General features: G+C 39.5%; 4 protein-coding genes across 11 annotated transcripts; 2 read left to right on the top strand and 2 right to left on the bottom strand.

The window, feature by feature from the left end:
* Positions 1–7: 7 nt before the first annotated feature.
* Positions 8–2709, top strand: acp5a (acid phosphatase 5a, tartrate resistant). Of its 4 annotated transcripts, none has more exons than XM_082535145.1 (6): positions 8–381; positions 882–972; positions 1048–1247; positions 1339–1463; positions 1559–1904; positions 1997–2709. In XM_082535145.1, exons 2-6 carry the CDS (start codon positions 882–884, stop codon positions 2234–2236), a joined length of 1002 nt encoding a protein of 333 aa, XP_082391271.1. In that variant the 5' UTR covers positions 8–381; the 3' UTR covers positions 2237–2709. The 4 variants fall into 4 exon arrangements, with proteins under 4 accessions (XP_082391271.1, XP_082391268.1, XP_082391270.1 ...); XM_082535142.1 differs by having other exon boundaries at positions 9–381; positions 786–972; XM_082535144.1 differs by lacking the exon at positions 8–381 and adding an exon at positions 407–732.
* Positions 2710–2733: 24 nt separating this feature from the next.
* On the bottom strand, positions 2734–8231 carry LOC309707678 (uncharacterized protein). Its single transcript, XM_082535151.1, has 4 exons — positions 7982–8231; positions 7820–7849; positions 6524–7114; positions 2734–5957 (listed from the first exon to the last, which is right to left on the bottom strand). Exons 3-4 carry the CDS (start codon positions 6738–6740, stop codon positions 5677–5679), a joined length of 498 nt encoding a protein of 165 aa, XP_082391277.1. The 5' UTR covers positions 6741–7114; positions 7820–7849; positions 7982–8231; the 3' UTR covers positions 2734–5676.
* Positions 8232–8274: 43 nt separating this feature from the next.
* Positions 8275–11635, top strand: syce2 (synaptonemal complex central element protein 2). Of its 5 annotated transcripts, none has more exons than XM_082535149.1 (5): positions 8275–8388; positions 9349–9457; positions 10275–10354; positions 10815–10929; positions 11041–11635. In XM_082535149.1, exons 1-5 carry the CDS (start codon positions 8378–8380, stop codon positions 11221–11223), a joined length of 498 nt encoding a protein of 165 aa, XP_082391275.1. In that variant the 5' UTR covers positions 8275–8377; the 3' UTR covers positions 11224–11635. The 5 variants fall into 5 exon arrangements, with proteins under 5 accessions (XP_082391275.1, XP_082391276.1, XP_082391272.1 ...); XM_082535150.1 differs by lacking the exon at positions 8275–8388 and adding an exon at positions 8404–8581; XM_082535146.1 differs by lacking the exon at positions 8275–8388 and adding an exon at positions 8725–8934.
* LOC309707675 (glutaryl-CoA dehydrogenase, mitochondrial-like) lies at positions 11611–15678 on the bottom strand. The gene is made up of 12 exons (XM_082535141.1): positions 15253–15678; positions 14833–14939; positions 14608–14640; positions 14384–14524; positions 14154–14216; positions 13863–14033; positions 13637–13766; positions 12910–13126; positions 12705–12808; positions 12458–12583; positions 12151–12311; positions 11611–11959 (listed from the first exon to the last, which is right to left on the bottom strand). Exons 2-12 carry the CDS (start codon positions 14933–14935, stop codon positions 11886–11888), a joined length of 1323 nt encoding a protein of 440 aa, XP_082391267.1. The 5' UTR covers positions 14936–14939; positions 15253–15678; the 3' UTR covers positions 11611–11885.
* Positions 15679–16594: the final 916 nt, after the last annotated feature.

Here is a 16594-nt window from a genome sequence, read left to right on the forward strand (position 1 = left end):
TTTCTTTGGTTCATGTTTAATGCTGCAAGACTATATTCAGCAATTTGACCCATTATTTTACTGAACTTAGTGTTTTACGTGTTATTTTGAAGTTATTCAAAAAGCAGGAAGCAAAAGATGGAAAGAAAACAAGCTAAACAGGAAAATCAGTGAATAATATTGAAGTGGAAAACATGTCTGGACACCAGCTATATTAACCACAATAGATCACATGTGTGCCCTTATGACCTTCTAGTCAGTGTCTGAGCAATGATCATGCCTCTCCAGCGTGTCCCGGGGCTGGTCCTCCTACATCCTCTCCTCCAGGACTGCTGATAAAAGGCGAGGGGGGAACGACGATCACTCTGAGGGTGGAGAGTGTCCCAACAGATCCCATCAGCCGTGAGTGTTTTGTCTTTGACGACATTATCTCTGCATATTGACACCTATTCTTTACACATGAAAAGCTGTTTCCCCCCCTCATCAATCAGGCAGCACTTCACACTGTTGTTGTGGCGTCTCTGTTGAGGGTCTTTTTATCTGTTTAATTATGTAGACGTTTGACCTTTGCCTCACACACACACGGTTTCTTTGATTGGTTTCTATTTACTCCAGCTGAGGCATGTCAGCTTTAGGCTGCAGCCAATCACAAGTCACCTTTAGGACAAAAAAAAAAAGCATAACTGAGGGACTTGTTCTTTAGCGTAGTGGGAGGCAGAGAGAGAGAGAGAGCGCGAAGCTTAGCGTCACATGGTAGGTTGTGGTTTTGGTTGTTTCATTTTGCTTCTGCTTTGTTGCTTTTGCAGGTGCTGACTTTCATTTCTGTGGTGTCACATCTTGTGACTGAGCAGAGTTTAAATTTGCCGTTAACTTAAATTCCAATGCTTTGTTTGTCTTTGAAGATGGCAGTCACTATTTTATCCATCTTGATTGCTGCCATCCCCGTGGCCTACTGCTATCCAACTGCCTTCCAAAACCTGGAGGAAAGTCGCAGTGAGTATTACGCCACACTGACTTTCATAAGCTTACTTTCCAATCAGAAGTACTAATATTCTTTTCCTCTTACAGGCAACAGAACCTCCATTAAGTTTCTGGCAGTGGGCGACTGGGGTGGTGTGCCTTATCCCCCCTACATCACTGCTGTGCAGAAGGCCACAGCTCAAGAAATGAGCAAAATAGCAGACCAGATGGGAGCTGATTTTGTTCTTGCTCTGGGCGATAACTTCTACTACAAAGGTGTGAACACTGTGGATTCTCCTCGGTTTAAGGTGAGTAGAATAAATGTGGCGTGAAAAAACAACACTGTATTTTAAAACTGTGTGTTGAAAGCAGTAACTATGTTTTCCTTCTTCTTATCAGGAAACTTTTGAATCTGTGTACACTGCAAAGTCCCTCCAAGTCCCTTGGTATGTGATCGCTGGCAATCACGACCACGCAGGGAATGTCAAAGCCCAGATCGACTACAGCAGCAGATCTAACAGATGGTAAGGGGCAGAATATAAAGTTCGGACATCTTAAAGTTTTAAGCTTTTAGGAAATACTCAGTTAAATTTTGATGCCTCTTCATTACCTTTGATAGGAAATTCCCCTCGTACTACTATGAGCTGAACTTCCGCATTCCCAACACGGGGAAGACTCTGACCATCATCATGCTTGACACTGTGATGCTTTGCGGTAACTCTGACGACAATTCGGACAAGAAGCCAAGTGGACCCCTGAATGAATTGGATGCCAATCGCCAGCTGGCTTGGCTGCAAGAGAGACTGGCTCTGTCCAAGGCAGACTTCCTGTTGGTGGCAGGCCACTACCCTGTTTGGTCTGTGTCCGAGCACGGCCCCACAAAGTGTCTGGTGCAAAGCCTCCGTCCACTGCTCATCAAATACAAGGCCACTGCTTACCTCTGCGGCCATGACCACAACCTGCAGGTTGGTTCGGGAAGAGTATGTTTAACATTTGATATAAATCTGCATAGCTACTCTTAGAGCTACAATGAATTTTCCTCTTCTTTTTCCCACAGTACCTCGAAGAGTCTAACATAGGCTATGTGGTGAGCGGTGCTGGAAACTTCCTGGATCCTGACACCCGTCACTGGCACCATGTTCCCAAAGATTCTCTTAAGTTTTTCACCGGCAAGGCTTCAACACTGGGAGGATTCATCCATGCAGAAGTGACAAAGAACAAGATGACCGTGACTTTCTACCAGGCGAAAGGCACTTCTCTCTATCGCACAGTTCTCTCGCAAAGAGATCTTGAATAGACTGATGAGCAGGAACAGTTATATACGGTGTAATCTGCAGCGTAAGTGTGAAATCAAGTAATGAGTCTTGATCTCTTATTTTTTTAAAAATCTTTGGCATTAATTTCAAAGCATTTTTAAAAGAATCATCTGGTTTTAAATGTGACTTTATGCTACTGTAAAATAAATAGTGCCTTTGTCATCTGTCCTGAACTTTTGAAAATGTGGCTGTGGTGCTTGAATTTCTTACTCTGCAAGTGCATCTGAATTTATGTCTTTCAAAACAAATGAGAAATTAGAGAAAGCATTGAATGATTTGGGGGCTTACACTGATTTCTGAAACCTGTCAAGTCTTATTCAATCCAAAGACTTAAGAAATGTACACGTTTTATTACCAGTTCTGATATAACTGACTGTTAATATCAATGCATTGGTGAGGTATGCATCAAAAGAAAGGCACTTTTTTTTGCAAATAAAAGACATATTGTGACAAATTTAGAGTTGATTTATTCATCTGTTACATGTGTGCCAGAAACAGCACTTCATCACATCAGGAGATTTAATACTGATGAGGCTGGCTATTGCTGAAGGACAGGAGAGGTCAAGACTTTCACAGAGAGAGCTCTTTTGTCTGTGAGAGAGAACCACCTGGCCTGCCAGCAGAGGATCAGGCTCGACGACAGCAGATTTGCAGTGATCTGAATAAATTCAGCCAGCCAGTCAAAGTTAACCTGGGAAGGACGCAGAGACTGACAACAGGCTGGTTTTTATTCTTTCTACCTTCGTCTGCTGATATATATTAAAAAAATTCATAAACTAAAATCTGTTTCATATAAAATAAAATTATGAGAATCGTTGATTTTTATTCTCCATTGTCAAAATATGTTTACCCATCGCTTTCAGAAACAACAACAGGCAAGAACTATAATTTATTCTACATAATGTAATGCCACAAACATTTTTACCTTAAGCTTGGCCTTGCCTTAACTACACCGAGGCTATTACAGGGCCGGTGAGTGTTATCCTGATCCAATTGGGATGAGTTAAAGTCCACTAGTGTCATGCATCGTCAGAGTGAGAGCAAGAATCACCAAGTGAGTCAATGCTGATGAGAAGTCAGTTGAGGGTAAGCCATCACCTGAAGATAGAGGACTGCCAAGGATCACTTAACCCTGACTTATTTAAATCCACTGTAGACCAAAAGAAAACCTGACTGAGGTACATGTCAGGTCAGACACTAAAGATTAGGCAGTTTCTAAAGTTCCTGTAAGTGAGTCAGTCTACTGATCTTTCACATCTAGTGGATGCCTGTATGTTCTAGCAGTACATCAGCAGCAGTTAAAATTCAGGTTTTAAGTGGCTATCATACATATTTTCAGAACTGGCATGAATGGAAAAAAGCACTAAAAAGGCAAAAATTTAGCAGATTAAGTCACAAATATCTTCTTTAGGAGACCAATATACATCTTAGACTTCTTAAAACTAATTTTAAGAAAACTGTTAAAATAACATACAGATGAAGTCCTTGATCCGCCCTCTGCTGCTACAAAGTTAGCTCAGTTAGTTAGTTAGGTTTGTTGCCACTGACACCACTGAAATAGAAGAGAGCACAAAATGTGGGATTAATAACAAGAAAAAGGAAAACATTGATTTGATTTAAAACAAAAGGAAAAAAAGGTTTTAAAAAGTTTTTTTTAATCTATGTATTTAGTGAAATAAAAAAGTTGTGTCATCAATTAGCTGTTTGAGTTGTCTTGAGAAGTGTTTGTGCACCTGCACATCTGCAATGCTCAGCTCCACATTTGTGCATTTGTTTTCCTTTCAAGCAAAAGCAAACATCAGAGGCAGTGTTTAAAAATGCAGTCATAGAAATTTTAACCCTCTGTGCCTCTGTCACACAAAACCCTTTCAGAGAGCTCAATCCTGGGTCACTTAAATCCGATCATTTCCTCTCCCCATTAATCTCTGGCTCTTTACTTCCTGCTTCTGCTCTTGACCCCTCTCTTCCCCGGAAGCCATTGAAGATCTTCAGTCATTCGTCTCACACAAGATTTGGAAGTTCATACACTGAGAATGGCCCGATGCTGTCCGATTATCTAATTCCACAGCTCAAAAGTAATAAAGGGACACTGTATTAAAGGCTAAGCCGCTCATCTAATCTTCTCTCCGTAATCTCCACCCCTCACTGAATGCTGACCTCCGGGTTTCACAGATGGAATGAGCAATGTGAACTCAATGAGCGTTCCCCCTGAAATATGTTACTCTGGTCATTTTTCTCCTTTTAAGCTCCAGGCCTGTACCTAAAAAGGAGATTACTCCACCTTTGCTGGCAAACGTCGTATTAACATGGTCTGTTTTTATGAGTGAAAGTGCTGACAGCGTGCAAATATGTGTGTGTGTTGTCACAGCCTCCATGTGCTTTTAATCTCCACGGATTTTGCCGGCCAATATGCTGCTTAAAATGGCCCCTGAAATCTGTCATTTGGTGTTGTATAACCATGTTTTTTTAATCCCAACAAGCAAAAAAAAAAAAGTATCCCTTCTACAGATGTTCATTACATATACACATTTTTTTTAGAATTTAAATAACAATCAATTATAAATTCTTAGAAATAAAAACTTGTTTTATTTGTTGATGTTGCTTTTCTTAACCTCAATATCAAAGTGGAGATTCTTGTTCTGTTTTTGTATTTTCCATTTTTTGAAGTAACCTTCACATCTTTAGAAAGCATCACACAGTCACCTTAAAGAGGTCACACTAATCGAATCAACTTCACCCTATTAATTAGCGAGTTCAGCCTATCCTCCTAAGGCTCAGAATATATTTAGTATAGGAATAAGTCTGTGTTAGCAAATAGACTAAGCACCAATATTCACCACATGAATTCAGCACAAACACCTTCAAGGTGCACTGCTTTCATTATTATTTCTCTTTAGGTATTTAAATTTTGTGAATAAACTTTGTGATATTATTAACAGTTGTTAATAAAAGCTTTAATACATGATATTAACTGAAGTTTGAACCTTTGCCTTTGTTCACAATTATAAATGTGGTTAAATGATCAAAATTAAGTTCTTTATATCTTAGCTACAGACTTTAGTGACAGTTTAGGATGACATGACAACTGGCAGGAGAAAAAGGTATAATCATGACGCTAACTTGGCACAAATCCACAACAAGTGAAGGCTGTTAAACAAAGTATCACAGGCTCTACGTGAGCTCAGGACTGCAGGAAATGTGCAGTAGTCTGTTCCCGTCTTGGTCGAATACACATCAGCTGCTCCAAGAGAAGGAAATCCATGCATGCAAACTGGCCTTGTGAGTCATACAACTTGTGTATTTCCAGACAGATAGGGTGACTCTAGGGCAGGTTTGGAAAGGTGTTTCAGACATGACAAAAAGGAGCTAAAGAAGCTCAGCAGAAGAAGGTTGAGATCCTGTCTCAGATCCTTTGTGTTCTTCATGCATCGCTCTCCTTTGGGATTGGTCGACTGTGAGAAGGGCTGCCCAGACTGATGGAGTTGGGGAAAAAGGACGGTATGTAGTGGGAGACAGTCATCAAAGGGCTGGGCAGCGGGCTCTCATGCTCGTGCGTCATAGGGATGATGATGTCGTCTTGATCCCACACATGGAAGGCATTTGGGTGGGAGTGAGTGAGGGCAGGTGGCATGTGGTGAGGGCTGACTCCCTCCACCTCTCCATCTTTCGTTAGCTCCTCTTCAATTGGTCCCAGCAAACAGTCTGTAGATGGATAAAAAAGCAGGGATAAGATCAAAATTATTGACCTTTACTGTCCTATAATTTACTTCTGAAACACCCAAAATTCAGTCTGCACAGCAGTAAAAGGCAAATCGAGTAACCTCGGGTTCTTTAAGAAATAAACTAATAAATAAAACGGCGAACTAGTAAAGAGCATGTTCATGGTTGCATTGCACATTGACAATGATGTCAGAAAACCTCAGCTGCAACTCCACCAAACCTGAAACTTTGGTAATGACCATAATCATAATGTTTCTGTTCTAGTGATAGTAGTTTGCAGTCTCTTCACTTGTGTTTAGCAGTCCTTTAAAAATAGCGGGTGTGTTTTAAAAAGGATACAGCCTGGTCCCAGTACAGGGATCTCCAAGGTGAAAGGATTTAAGGTTTGGACTATTAATACAAACTACTCCAACTACTACATCACATTAGCAAACACCACAGCACATCACTTTATTCCAATTTTAAAAAATAAAATAAAATATGGTCTTGTATATAAAAAAAATTTCAGATCATTGGAGTGAGCAGCTACCTCTGATAGAATAGATTACCTGTTATATCCAGCATGAGGTCTTTGATGAGATGACCCACAATAGCGTAAGCTACAGCAACCACGACCAGGGCGGCCATCAGAAGGTAGAGGACCGATTTGGGCAGCTGGATGAGATCTCTGGGAGGAGGCTTGTACTCCTTATAGAGAGGCTCCTCATTGTAAACCAAATACTGAAATGATGGCAATCCTTCTTCTGTGTAGTTAAAACTGTCCATATTCCCAGATTAGCAGCCTCCACGTCCAGCACAGAGAAGCAGTTATTCCATTGCATGTATAATTTACCTTCTTGCTGAGACGTCACTCCCAACAGTTTACAGGAAAAGTGTCAAAATCTACATCTGTTATCATTTCAAATCCAGTCAAAGAGTAAATTTACCCACCTGCCAAGACCATGTGTTTGCTGCTTGCAGATTTAACACATGTGGATCCCTCCAGCTCATATTTCTACCCAGCTTATTCTTTAATTTGCATTATGATGCATGTTGTTATCATCAGTTCATCCTCCAGTAAAGCAAAAAAAAAAAAATCAGGATATCAGCCTCTGTGCTGCCTCCTGCGTGCTGCAATCTCTGTTCTGAAATAATCCAGACTATGATCAGCAGCAGAGCAAGAGAGAGAGACAGAGAGAGATGAAGGGAGGGACTAAGCTCCAAATCACAGCAGCGATCAAGCAACTCCTCATCCCATCCCAATCCCAGCCCACAGAATGACAGAGCACCTAATCCACAACTATCTTGTAAGTGCTTACTCAGCTATAATACTCACTTACTATTAAACCCATTCCCACAAATCCACACATATGAAGAGCATCCCAGTGAAAAGCTCAGACAAACCAGCTTCCTAAAGGTGTTTCACTATTACTACTAGCTTGCATCCTTTCTTTTGAAAAAAAAAAAAAAGATACAACATATAAAAAAATGAACCTATGTCTTGTGAAAAAGTACATAAAAAAAGAGTTTTCTTTCTACAGCCTTTTAACAGGAAGTTGTCTGCATGATAGCTTCAGACACTATTGGCAATATCTAAACCAGCTTAATGGGGTCATCACCTGGAAAGGTCTAAATTTAAAAAGCTGGGTCTTCTTAAACATTACCTAATGTTTGCCTTCTTTTGAGCTCATGAGCTGCGTTGCTCGTCTTGGTCATGTTGGTGCCATATTATTGGAACATCAACCAGTCAATCTAATGTAATATGCAAAGAACTGTTGTTTTCAAGTGCAGCTGCAAAAACTTTGCAGTTAAAGTGCAAAACACATCCAAATATCACTTGTAGGAAAAAAGCTTAACTCACTCACTTACTGCAAGAAGACCACCATTTCTGGAAGCTGATAGAAATAACGTGAATTTTAGTTCAAACTTTTTCTTCTAAGCCAAATAAAAGTCAATTTACATACATGAGAAATATACATAACATCAGTTCAGACTATTGAATTCTCAGTGCACTTAGGTATGTGGACCTGATCAAGGTGACCTGCTAAAGTTCAGTGGGATGGCTGTGCCTCAGGAGGTGGAGCAGGTCATCTGCCCGTCCGAAGTTGGGTGCTCTGATTTTTTTAAGATGATGCAAAAAGGATCTAACATAACCATACTTGATGATACACGCTCATTTACATGATACATGGTTAAAAAACAGTTTGCCTCTGTCCTAACACATCACACCTGAGCAGCATTGAACCTGGATTAAATGGGAGTGGAGACAGTGGCAAGTAGCGTTACTACTCCCTCTTGTGGTGACAAGTTGTAATAGCACCAAAAACATCAAACGGCTCTAACACCAGGCAGAAGTTTGAAAATGTTAGAAACTGCTGATCTATTTGAATTTCCTCACATTTCCCCATCTACAGAGTTTATAGATGGTCCAAAAGTAAGTATCCAGTGAGTGGCAGTTCTCTGGCTCTCTTCTTCTCTACCTTGTTGATATCAGAAGAAAAGTGAAAACACATCATCTCTGAATGCACATAAACATAAAACCTTGAAATCTGGGCAAAAGAAGACTAGAAAAATATTGCCTGACCTGATGAATCGCGTTTTCTGCTTAGACATTTACTGGTATTAAGGTATGTAAGAAATATGACAAATACGTCCATTTTTAAAGTCGGTTAACTCTCAGGTATCCAGACGTCTCAGTTTCAATAAATATGTGTATCTAAGCTGCTTTTTCTTGTATTAGGATATTCTAAAAATAAAGTATATACATAAATTAAGCCGCTTGGACTATTTTTTGTTTTTAGGATCATTCAGATGGTTGTTGTTTTATTAATTTATTACAGTTAACTAAAACTTAACCAGTAGTTTCATTTAGTTTAACTATGATAACCTTGCTTTTATATCTACAAAATTATAATCATACGTCGGTGGGTTTGGAGTCGAGTGTGGTTTACTGTTGCTTTACTATTCCCAACTTTTCGAGGTATCTGGGAACATCTCCCCGTTTAACCATTAATTGCAGACACACATGATATATACATTCTGTGGTTTTAACACAATAATGTTCAAGTAAGTATGGCTGAATAGGTTTTAGTAGAAAAACCGCCGGATTATGACTCTAGCTTTAATCCTAAATAGGTAGTAGTTAGCCGTTAGCTAGTGTAAAGCATTATTTGTGTAGCAGTTTTGGGCCAAAGCTAGGTTATAGCCCTTGTTTATTACTGTATATGACCAACTGAATAATGTAATATGTATGTTATATAGAGGGGTTCTTTTTGACGCAAATATGCCTGTAACTAAGCTAGCTTTACAGACTAGCCTAACTAGCTATATACTTTTGCTAATGACTGTATTTTAAACTTTTTTGTAATGGTGTGATTGTTTTTCCCCCGTTCAGCTCAGATTTAGCTTTGCAGAGTCAAAAGACCCAAATGGATTTTGGTTTTGAGGACCTACCATCAAATTTTCAGTACACTCCCAAGAAAGGGTGTGAAGTCTCACGGATGGTAATGTGTATTCTCTTAATACAAGAATAAAAACAACACTGGCATATTTAGATAAGGTGACAAAGATTATGTGCAGTTATGATTAAAAACACTATATGAAAATAAATAATGGTCCACAGGTGTGTCATATCAAGCACCTAGCCGTGAAATCTTTCTTCATTTGTGAAAGGATGGGTCTTTGCTACTGTTGCAACAAGTCAGTTTGTAAAATTTCCTCCCTACTAGACATTCAGTGATCAGCTGTTAAGTGTTATTATTGCAAAGTGGATGCATCTAGGATCAGCCATTTACAAGGTAAAGTTGCAGAATAGGGTTTAGGGCATAATTTGTAATGGTTTTGACCCAGTAAGAGGTTCAAACCTCCTCTGGTTTTAATATCAGCACAAAAACTGTTCACTGGGAGCTTCTTGTGTGGGTTTCCATGGATGAACAGCTCCTGCAGGTGTAATGTGTAGGTGCCCCAGTGTTTCTGTGGATACAGTGTATTCCAGGAGGGGCCAGTATCACCACACCACTGCTTAATAAACACCTAAGACTAGCACTTTACAGGCGGCTCTTTCCTTTAACATTGGAATATCTTTTGAACGGTAGTAGTCCATCCCTCAAATTGAGCTCTAAGGAGGAAGGTACTGTAGCCTAGTGCCTTAATTATCTGAGATTTTACTTTGGGTGATTGATGATTATACAGGTTAAACTATAATTTCAGTTCTTCCTGAAATTCAGAGCATCTGCAGCATTAGATCTCCATGATTAATGTTTCTTATACAGCTGATTAAAGTAGAATAATTTCTTTGTTTCATTATGTTTGATGAGGCAGACAGAAGACACAGACTGTGATTCATCAAGGGGGGAATCTTCAAGTGTGAGCGTGACTGAGATTCAAGAGCACCATAGCAGGTAGATCAGTCATCTTTACTCACCCAGCTGTGTAATGTTGGGAACGTTACTTTAAGATCACTTGTATCTTTCCTCAAATAATAAGTGCTTCTGTACTTAAAGGTTTAAGTTACTGTATATTTAATCCAATTGTGAATTAAATGGGTGGAAGAACCATGGACTGCTATGTCTGGCAAATAAGCAAAGTTTCCAATTTACACTAGTTATGAATTTATTGGTTACATTAAGTTACTAAACTAAAATAATTCCTGCCCAATGTGATGAAAAAGAGTGAGTGAAAGAGAGTGCAGCCCTTAAATTATCAGGAAGACAGGATTTCACTTATGTGCTAAAAGAACCAATCTGTGATGGGGGATAGAGGACAGATCGTTAGGTAAAGGAAGTGGGGAAAATGTTAATTAAATAGGAATCTTAACTTCAATAAGGAATTGGATTCTAATCTAATCTACATTTGTTGTAGCTCAAGGACAGATGATATCAGCAGAAAGGCACAGGAATTGGTGGAAAAGATTAACCAAAGCCGCATCAGTAACCAGAAAATGATAGACAGCTTTCAGGAGACGTTGGTAGAAAAGGTACAAAATTAATTTTATGCATCTAGCTGGAGCTAGTAGCAGATGCTCGGCTGTCATGTCTACAAAGCTTCTGACCATCTCTGATCTGTTCTGATCCTTTCCATCTATCAGGTGACAGATTTGTGCATGCAGATGAAGGAGCACATGTACAGGGTCTTTGAAGAGAACAGTGACAGGATGCAGGTGAATCTGCAGGAGCTGCAGGAGGTGCTGGACAGCTGCACAAAGTTCAGTCATGAGCTGCTGGAAGCCAACAGAGCCCTGGCATGTCTCCGTGAAGGAGACATGCCATGAGATTATAATTTCTATCTGAAGTTAATCGTATTGTGAACTCATTAAGTTATTCAGTATTAGTAAATATATTCAGTGTAATGTTCAGTGTTTTGCTTCCTCTTTCTTTTGGTTGCTTATAGGACAATAGTTCTACTTAACATTGATGGCTTCAGTCCAAGATAAGAAAAGTTGAATACTGTTTTCTCTCTCTTTTGTTTTAACATAAGTTGATTTAGTAAATAAAATGACAACAAACAAGCAAAATATTCTAAATTACTTGTGATTTACCATTTATGTATTGTTATAAACTGTTGTCTTTACAGTGATCCCAGTGTGCGATTCTTTAGATTGAAATCAACCAATGTGACATGAAAACATTTGAGAATTCAAGACGCGTTATTTAGGGTCTTCAATTAAAACATCTTCCTGTTTATTTCAAGCCATTTATTTACATGCATTGTCATCATAAATATCATATCTCAGTTGGACCGTAAGCTATGTTAGGTTGACCTTTAATATTCACTTTAACAAGGCAATAATATATTGCCTCCCCCAGTATGCTATAAATGTGAATATGATGAGGTGTTTGTGATGTATCCCACCATGAATTGCTCTTAATATGAGGTAAATTAGTTTCAAATTTCATCACTTCAAGTCAGTTTGAAGAAGATAGTTGACATCATTTAGTTTTCCACAGTGAAAGACTGAAGTCCAGTAATCGCTCTGCCCAGGATCAAGGCATGAATATCATGGGTTCCTATAAAGAAAGTAGTGAAATGGAAAAAAGGTCATAAGTTGTTTTCAAATACAAAAAATATCTCAAATACAGTTTAATAAGTAAACCAAAAACGTTCCGTCAATAATCTGTACATTGCTGACATCTAGTGGTGGACATATGTAACTGCTGCTGAGTTTAAAAGCCTTTTCATTACTTTTAATTTTCCCTACCCTCATATGTATTGACAGCCTCCAAGTTCATAACATGACGGATGATGTGGTACTCATCCGAGATGCCGTTTCCTCCTAGCATGTCTCTGGCCTGTCTAGCAATATCCAGTGCCTTGCCACAGCTATTTCTCTTCAGCATGGAGATCATCTCCGGTGCCGCCCTATTAAGATGAGGAAGAAAAAACAAAAGAAACCCTTCTTTAGTTGTTTTTTTTTGGGGGGGGGGGGGGGGGGGGGGTTTGCAGGGGAGGGGCAGTAGAACAGCAAACAATAAAGCAGGCAGTGACACGTGAAAGACAGCCCTCACTTCTTCTCATCAACAAGCCTTCCCAGGTACAGGCATGACTGCAGCCCAATGGTGATCTCTGTTAGCATGTCAGCCATTTTCTTCTGCATCAGCTGGTTTCTGGCCAGTGGCACACCAAATTGGATTCTGTTTGGAGGATACAAAGGTATGAGCCATGTGCGGGGGAAATGGTAACATGGATCTCTTTTCTCTGGATTTTTATGTTTTGCCACGTTTTTGGGCAATGTCTGCAAACACAGTTGTGTACCTGTCCAGAGTGTACTGTCGAGCAGCGTGAAAGCAGAATTCAGCTGCTCCCAGAGCTCCCCAGGCAATACCATACCGGGCATTGTTCAGACAACCAAAAGGACCCTGTATACAAAGACAAACAACAAAAAATTTAAGCTACTAATATTCATACAAGCTGTAAAAATTAAGTTTGCCAAACTTCATTAGATAAAACATTAACTTACACCGAGGCCAGAGACATTGGGCAGCAGGTTCTCCTCAGGAACTTCTACTTCATCCATCAGGATCATGCCAGTGGCAGACGCCCTAAGAGAAAATTTTCCCTCAATCTTGGGGGTAGAAAAGCCCTTCATGCCACGCTTCAAGATGAAACCCCGCACTCTCCCATCTTCACACTTCGCCCAGACTACTGCAATGTCTGCCACAGGAGAGTTTGTGATCCTAGGAAAAGATGTGGGGAAATCAGTGTATTTGATTATTTAGATATTTAAGTAATTTAGTTTCACAGAGAGCAACAGGCTTTGTCAGCATGTCTAAATTATTACACATGTTTACTTCTATATGATTAGTCATCAAATGGCAGAACTATTGTGTCCTCACCCATATGGAAAAGATATATATAAATCTTATAAAGTTTGTATCTGTCTTGTGTGAAACTTGTATGAAAAGCATATAAGAGTGAAAACAGATATAAGATCCCTTGAAAAATTATATAATGAAACTTGTATGTTTTGGATACTTACTAACACAATGTATGAAAGTAATGAGAAAGTGGCCACTTTCATGAGTAAATCACATATAAGTTTTTACTATTTCTTTTCCATATGGGCAGTATGGGGATCCACACAGTTCCAAGTTATATAAACTTATACAGGTCTCTGCTCCATTGTCTTATTTTTACTCCATGCAAGTTTCAAACCAATACATCTTGTTCTATATGTGTCTATCTACCAGGTCTTAGCTCCGCTGATGGTGAAGGTACCACTCGATGGGTTGTACTTGGCCTTAGTCTCCATACTGCTGGGATCACTGCCATGATTTGGTTCTGTCAAACCAAAGCAACCTACAATTTCTCCCCGAGCTGCAGAACAAATAAACACACACCAGAAATCAGATGGATTTTAGCCCTTTGCAAATTTTAAATGTCAAGTACAAGAGGAGAGAATGTCGCACTTACCAAGCCGGGGCAGGTACTTCTCCTTCTGGGCTGCTGTGCCGTACGCATTAATCGGGTGCATGACCAGTGAAGACTGGACGCTCATTACAGACCGATATCCACTGTCCACCCTCTCAACCTCTCTGGCAATCAAACCATATGCCACATAACTCGTACCTGCACAACCATACCCTGCAGTGTAAAGGGAAAAAAAACAACTTAAAAAAACTACTAAGTGTAATCAGTGAAATATAACAAAAAGCAGGAAAAAAGGAGGGAGGGGGGAGCATTAGTTTTTTTTGTTTGTTTTACCTTTAATAGTCGGGCCTAGGACTCCCAACTCTCCCATCTCTGAGACAATCTCACGGTGAAAATCTGTAGCATGGCGCATGTTAGAAAATAAGAAAATGACAAATATTTAGATGAGATTCATTTTACACACCTTAATGTAAAGGCGGATTAAAGACAGAAACAGATTTTTTTTCTGAATTATTCACAGTGTGCACAGCCTGAACCACACATATTAATCCTGCTTAACTCACGTTCATGTCTGTTGGCCATAAGGACGCGCGGCATGAGTTTTTCCTGGCAGTAGTCCCGAAACGAGTCCCGGATCATGATCTCTTCCTCCGTCAGCTGACCCTCCAGGTCGAGTGCATCCCGCCAGTTGAATGCCACCTTGGCTGAGCGCCAGAACATTAACACACACACATTCACTATGATCACATCACTATAATAGAACATAAGATTCACTTCAAATCTTTACCTGGCTTTGCTGGCTTTTTGGCTTCTTCAGCACCTAAAGATGTAAATTTAAAGTGTTGTTGATCATCTGAGACAAATATAGAAAACATATTCATGTTTTTCCAGCTCTTATGTGTGCTTTCTTTTTTATCACAACTAAAAATTGCATTTCCTATCTCAAGACACCCATAGACTGTGATTCCAAACTTTACACTACCTTCCTGTGTATCTAAAATATCAGTCGTACCTTTTTGTGCTGCAACCGCTGTGCCCTGAGCTCTGGATGCAGTGACAGCCACGGACATACGGCTGTTGGAGAGTAGACGTGTGAAGGCACTTCTGAGAGCCATTTTACTAAAGGGCACAAAATAAAAGTAAATGCATATTAGAGTGTACACCTCACAGTGTTTGAGGCGTTATTACGCAATAATACCTGAGTGCAAGTTGTAGCAAAGTTACTTTTGTGTTTGGGTATTGTTATATCATCTTATTATATAAGGGGCAAACTTTGGTGTGTAGTTTTTATTTGGGTTAAACAAATATGTTAAAAATGTTTAATCAGACATTTCCTTATAACCTGTGTAAAATGCTTCACACATTTCTCCTTAAAGCATGCCAAATACATCAAGATCAACATATCCAAACAAAATACTTTATAGTAGCCTACCTTTTTTCCCCTCTCAGGTGGGTGATCAGATTATAAGATGACTATTCGATGGCGATATGAGCTGTGAAAAGTTGCTTAAGTAATAGAAACGTCACAGGTTTACGTAAAGTGTAAGACGGGAAGACTTTTCCGCCATGATAGATGAGGCAAAACACTGAGCCAGCGCATGACAGTAAAAGTAGTGCAACTCGTGAACGTCACGCAACGGACTTTGAAGAGCCTTTTGCGCTTGTAACAGATTTGTATAAGATAAGTGCGGGAAGTTTGAATATTGGAGGTGTTCGAGGCTGCTCCTGCGCTATTTTTACACAAGTGTGCGAAGTTTCAGCAGGTCTGCGGACTGAATTTGGCACATATTTACGCACTCAAAATGGCGTGTGTGGATGGATGGATGAGTTAGGGGTGTGGAAGGTGTTGGCCCAGCCTTCGAGCTCATTGGCCGGTAAAATGAGCCATGTGCAGAATGTTGACCCTGCACTGAAGTTTTACAAGTGACAAGAAGCACATATGTAGGTTACACTGTAACTTTTAAGTTTGGGTAATATAAAGAAGAAAGGCAAAGAAATGAATCTGTAAAATGTAAATGTGCATATATAAATGTTTTTGATGTTTTTCCTGCTCACAGAAAAAAGCCAATTGAATGAAATCTCAACCTATATATTTACAAATTTTAAAAAGAAAGAAATACCAGTGAGCTTTGTAAAATGTTGTATGTCACAGTTTATTTGTTTGGCATATTGTACTAAAAAGCAATAAAAAACATCCTCACGCTTTTCATAAGTAACCTGATAACGTGCCAAACGCTTTAATTATTTATTGTTTTCCTGGCAAACCTTTACATGACACTTTTGGAACCAAAGGCTGGAGCCTATTATGCAATGTGAAGATGCATTACAGTCTTTCCAAACTGTTCGTCTGTCAATCATTAATTAATCTTTCCAAGAATGTGAAAATTGGTTTTGTGTAACACAGCATATCTGTAATGTCAATACCTCCCGCGTGGAGCAAAGAAACAGCAGGCCAGCAGTTTTGCCAGTGATGCCCTTCTCCCTTTACCCTTCTGATGAAAATATGTCTCCAGGTCATAGTATCTTCTTGGTATGCATGAGTTTCCTACTCCACTTTTCTATAAGCTTGAGTCTCCCATGTTATGAGTCAGTAAATGGTAATAATTATCTTACTTATTTCTTAGTAAAACATCATTTCTCAGACTACACGACTGTGCTGGTGGAAGAAGAATCACTTACTAGCAATGATACAAAATACATAGGTTAAAGAGAATTTTCTCTTCATAGAGCCTCAGAGATTTGCACATTTAAGCCACGTTTACTTGTAAACACAG

This window comes from Aulonocara stuartgranti (genome assembly GCF_965226115.1).
Source record: "Aulonocara stuartgranti genome assembly, chromosome: 6".
NCBI classification, from domain to species: domain Eukaryota; kingdom Metazoa; phylum Chordata; class Actinopteri; order Cichliformes; family Cichlidae; genus Aulonocara; species Aulonocara stuartgranti.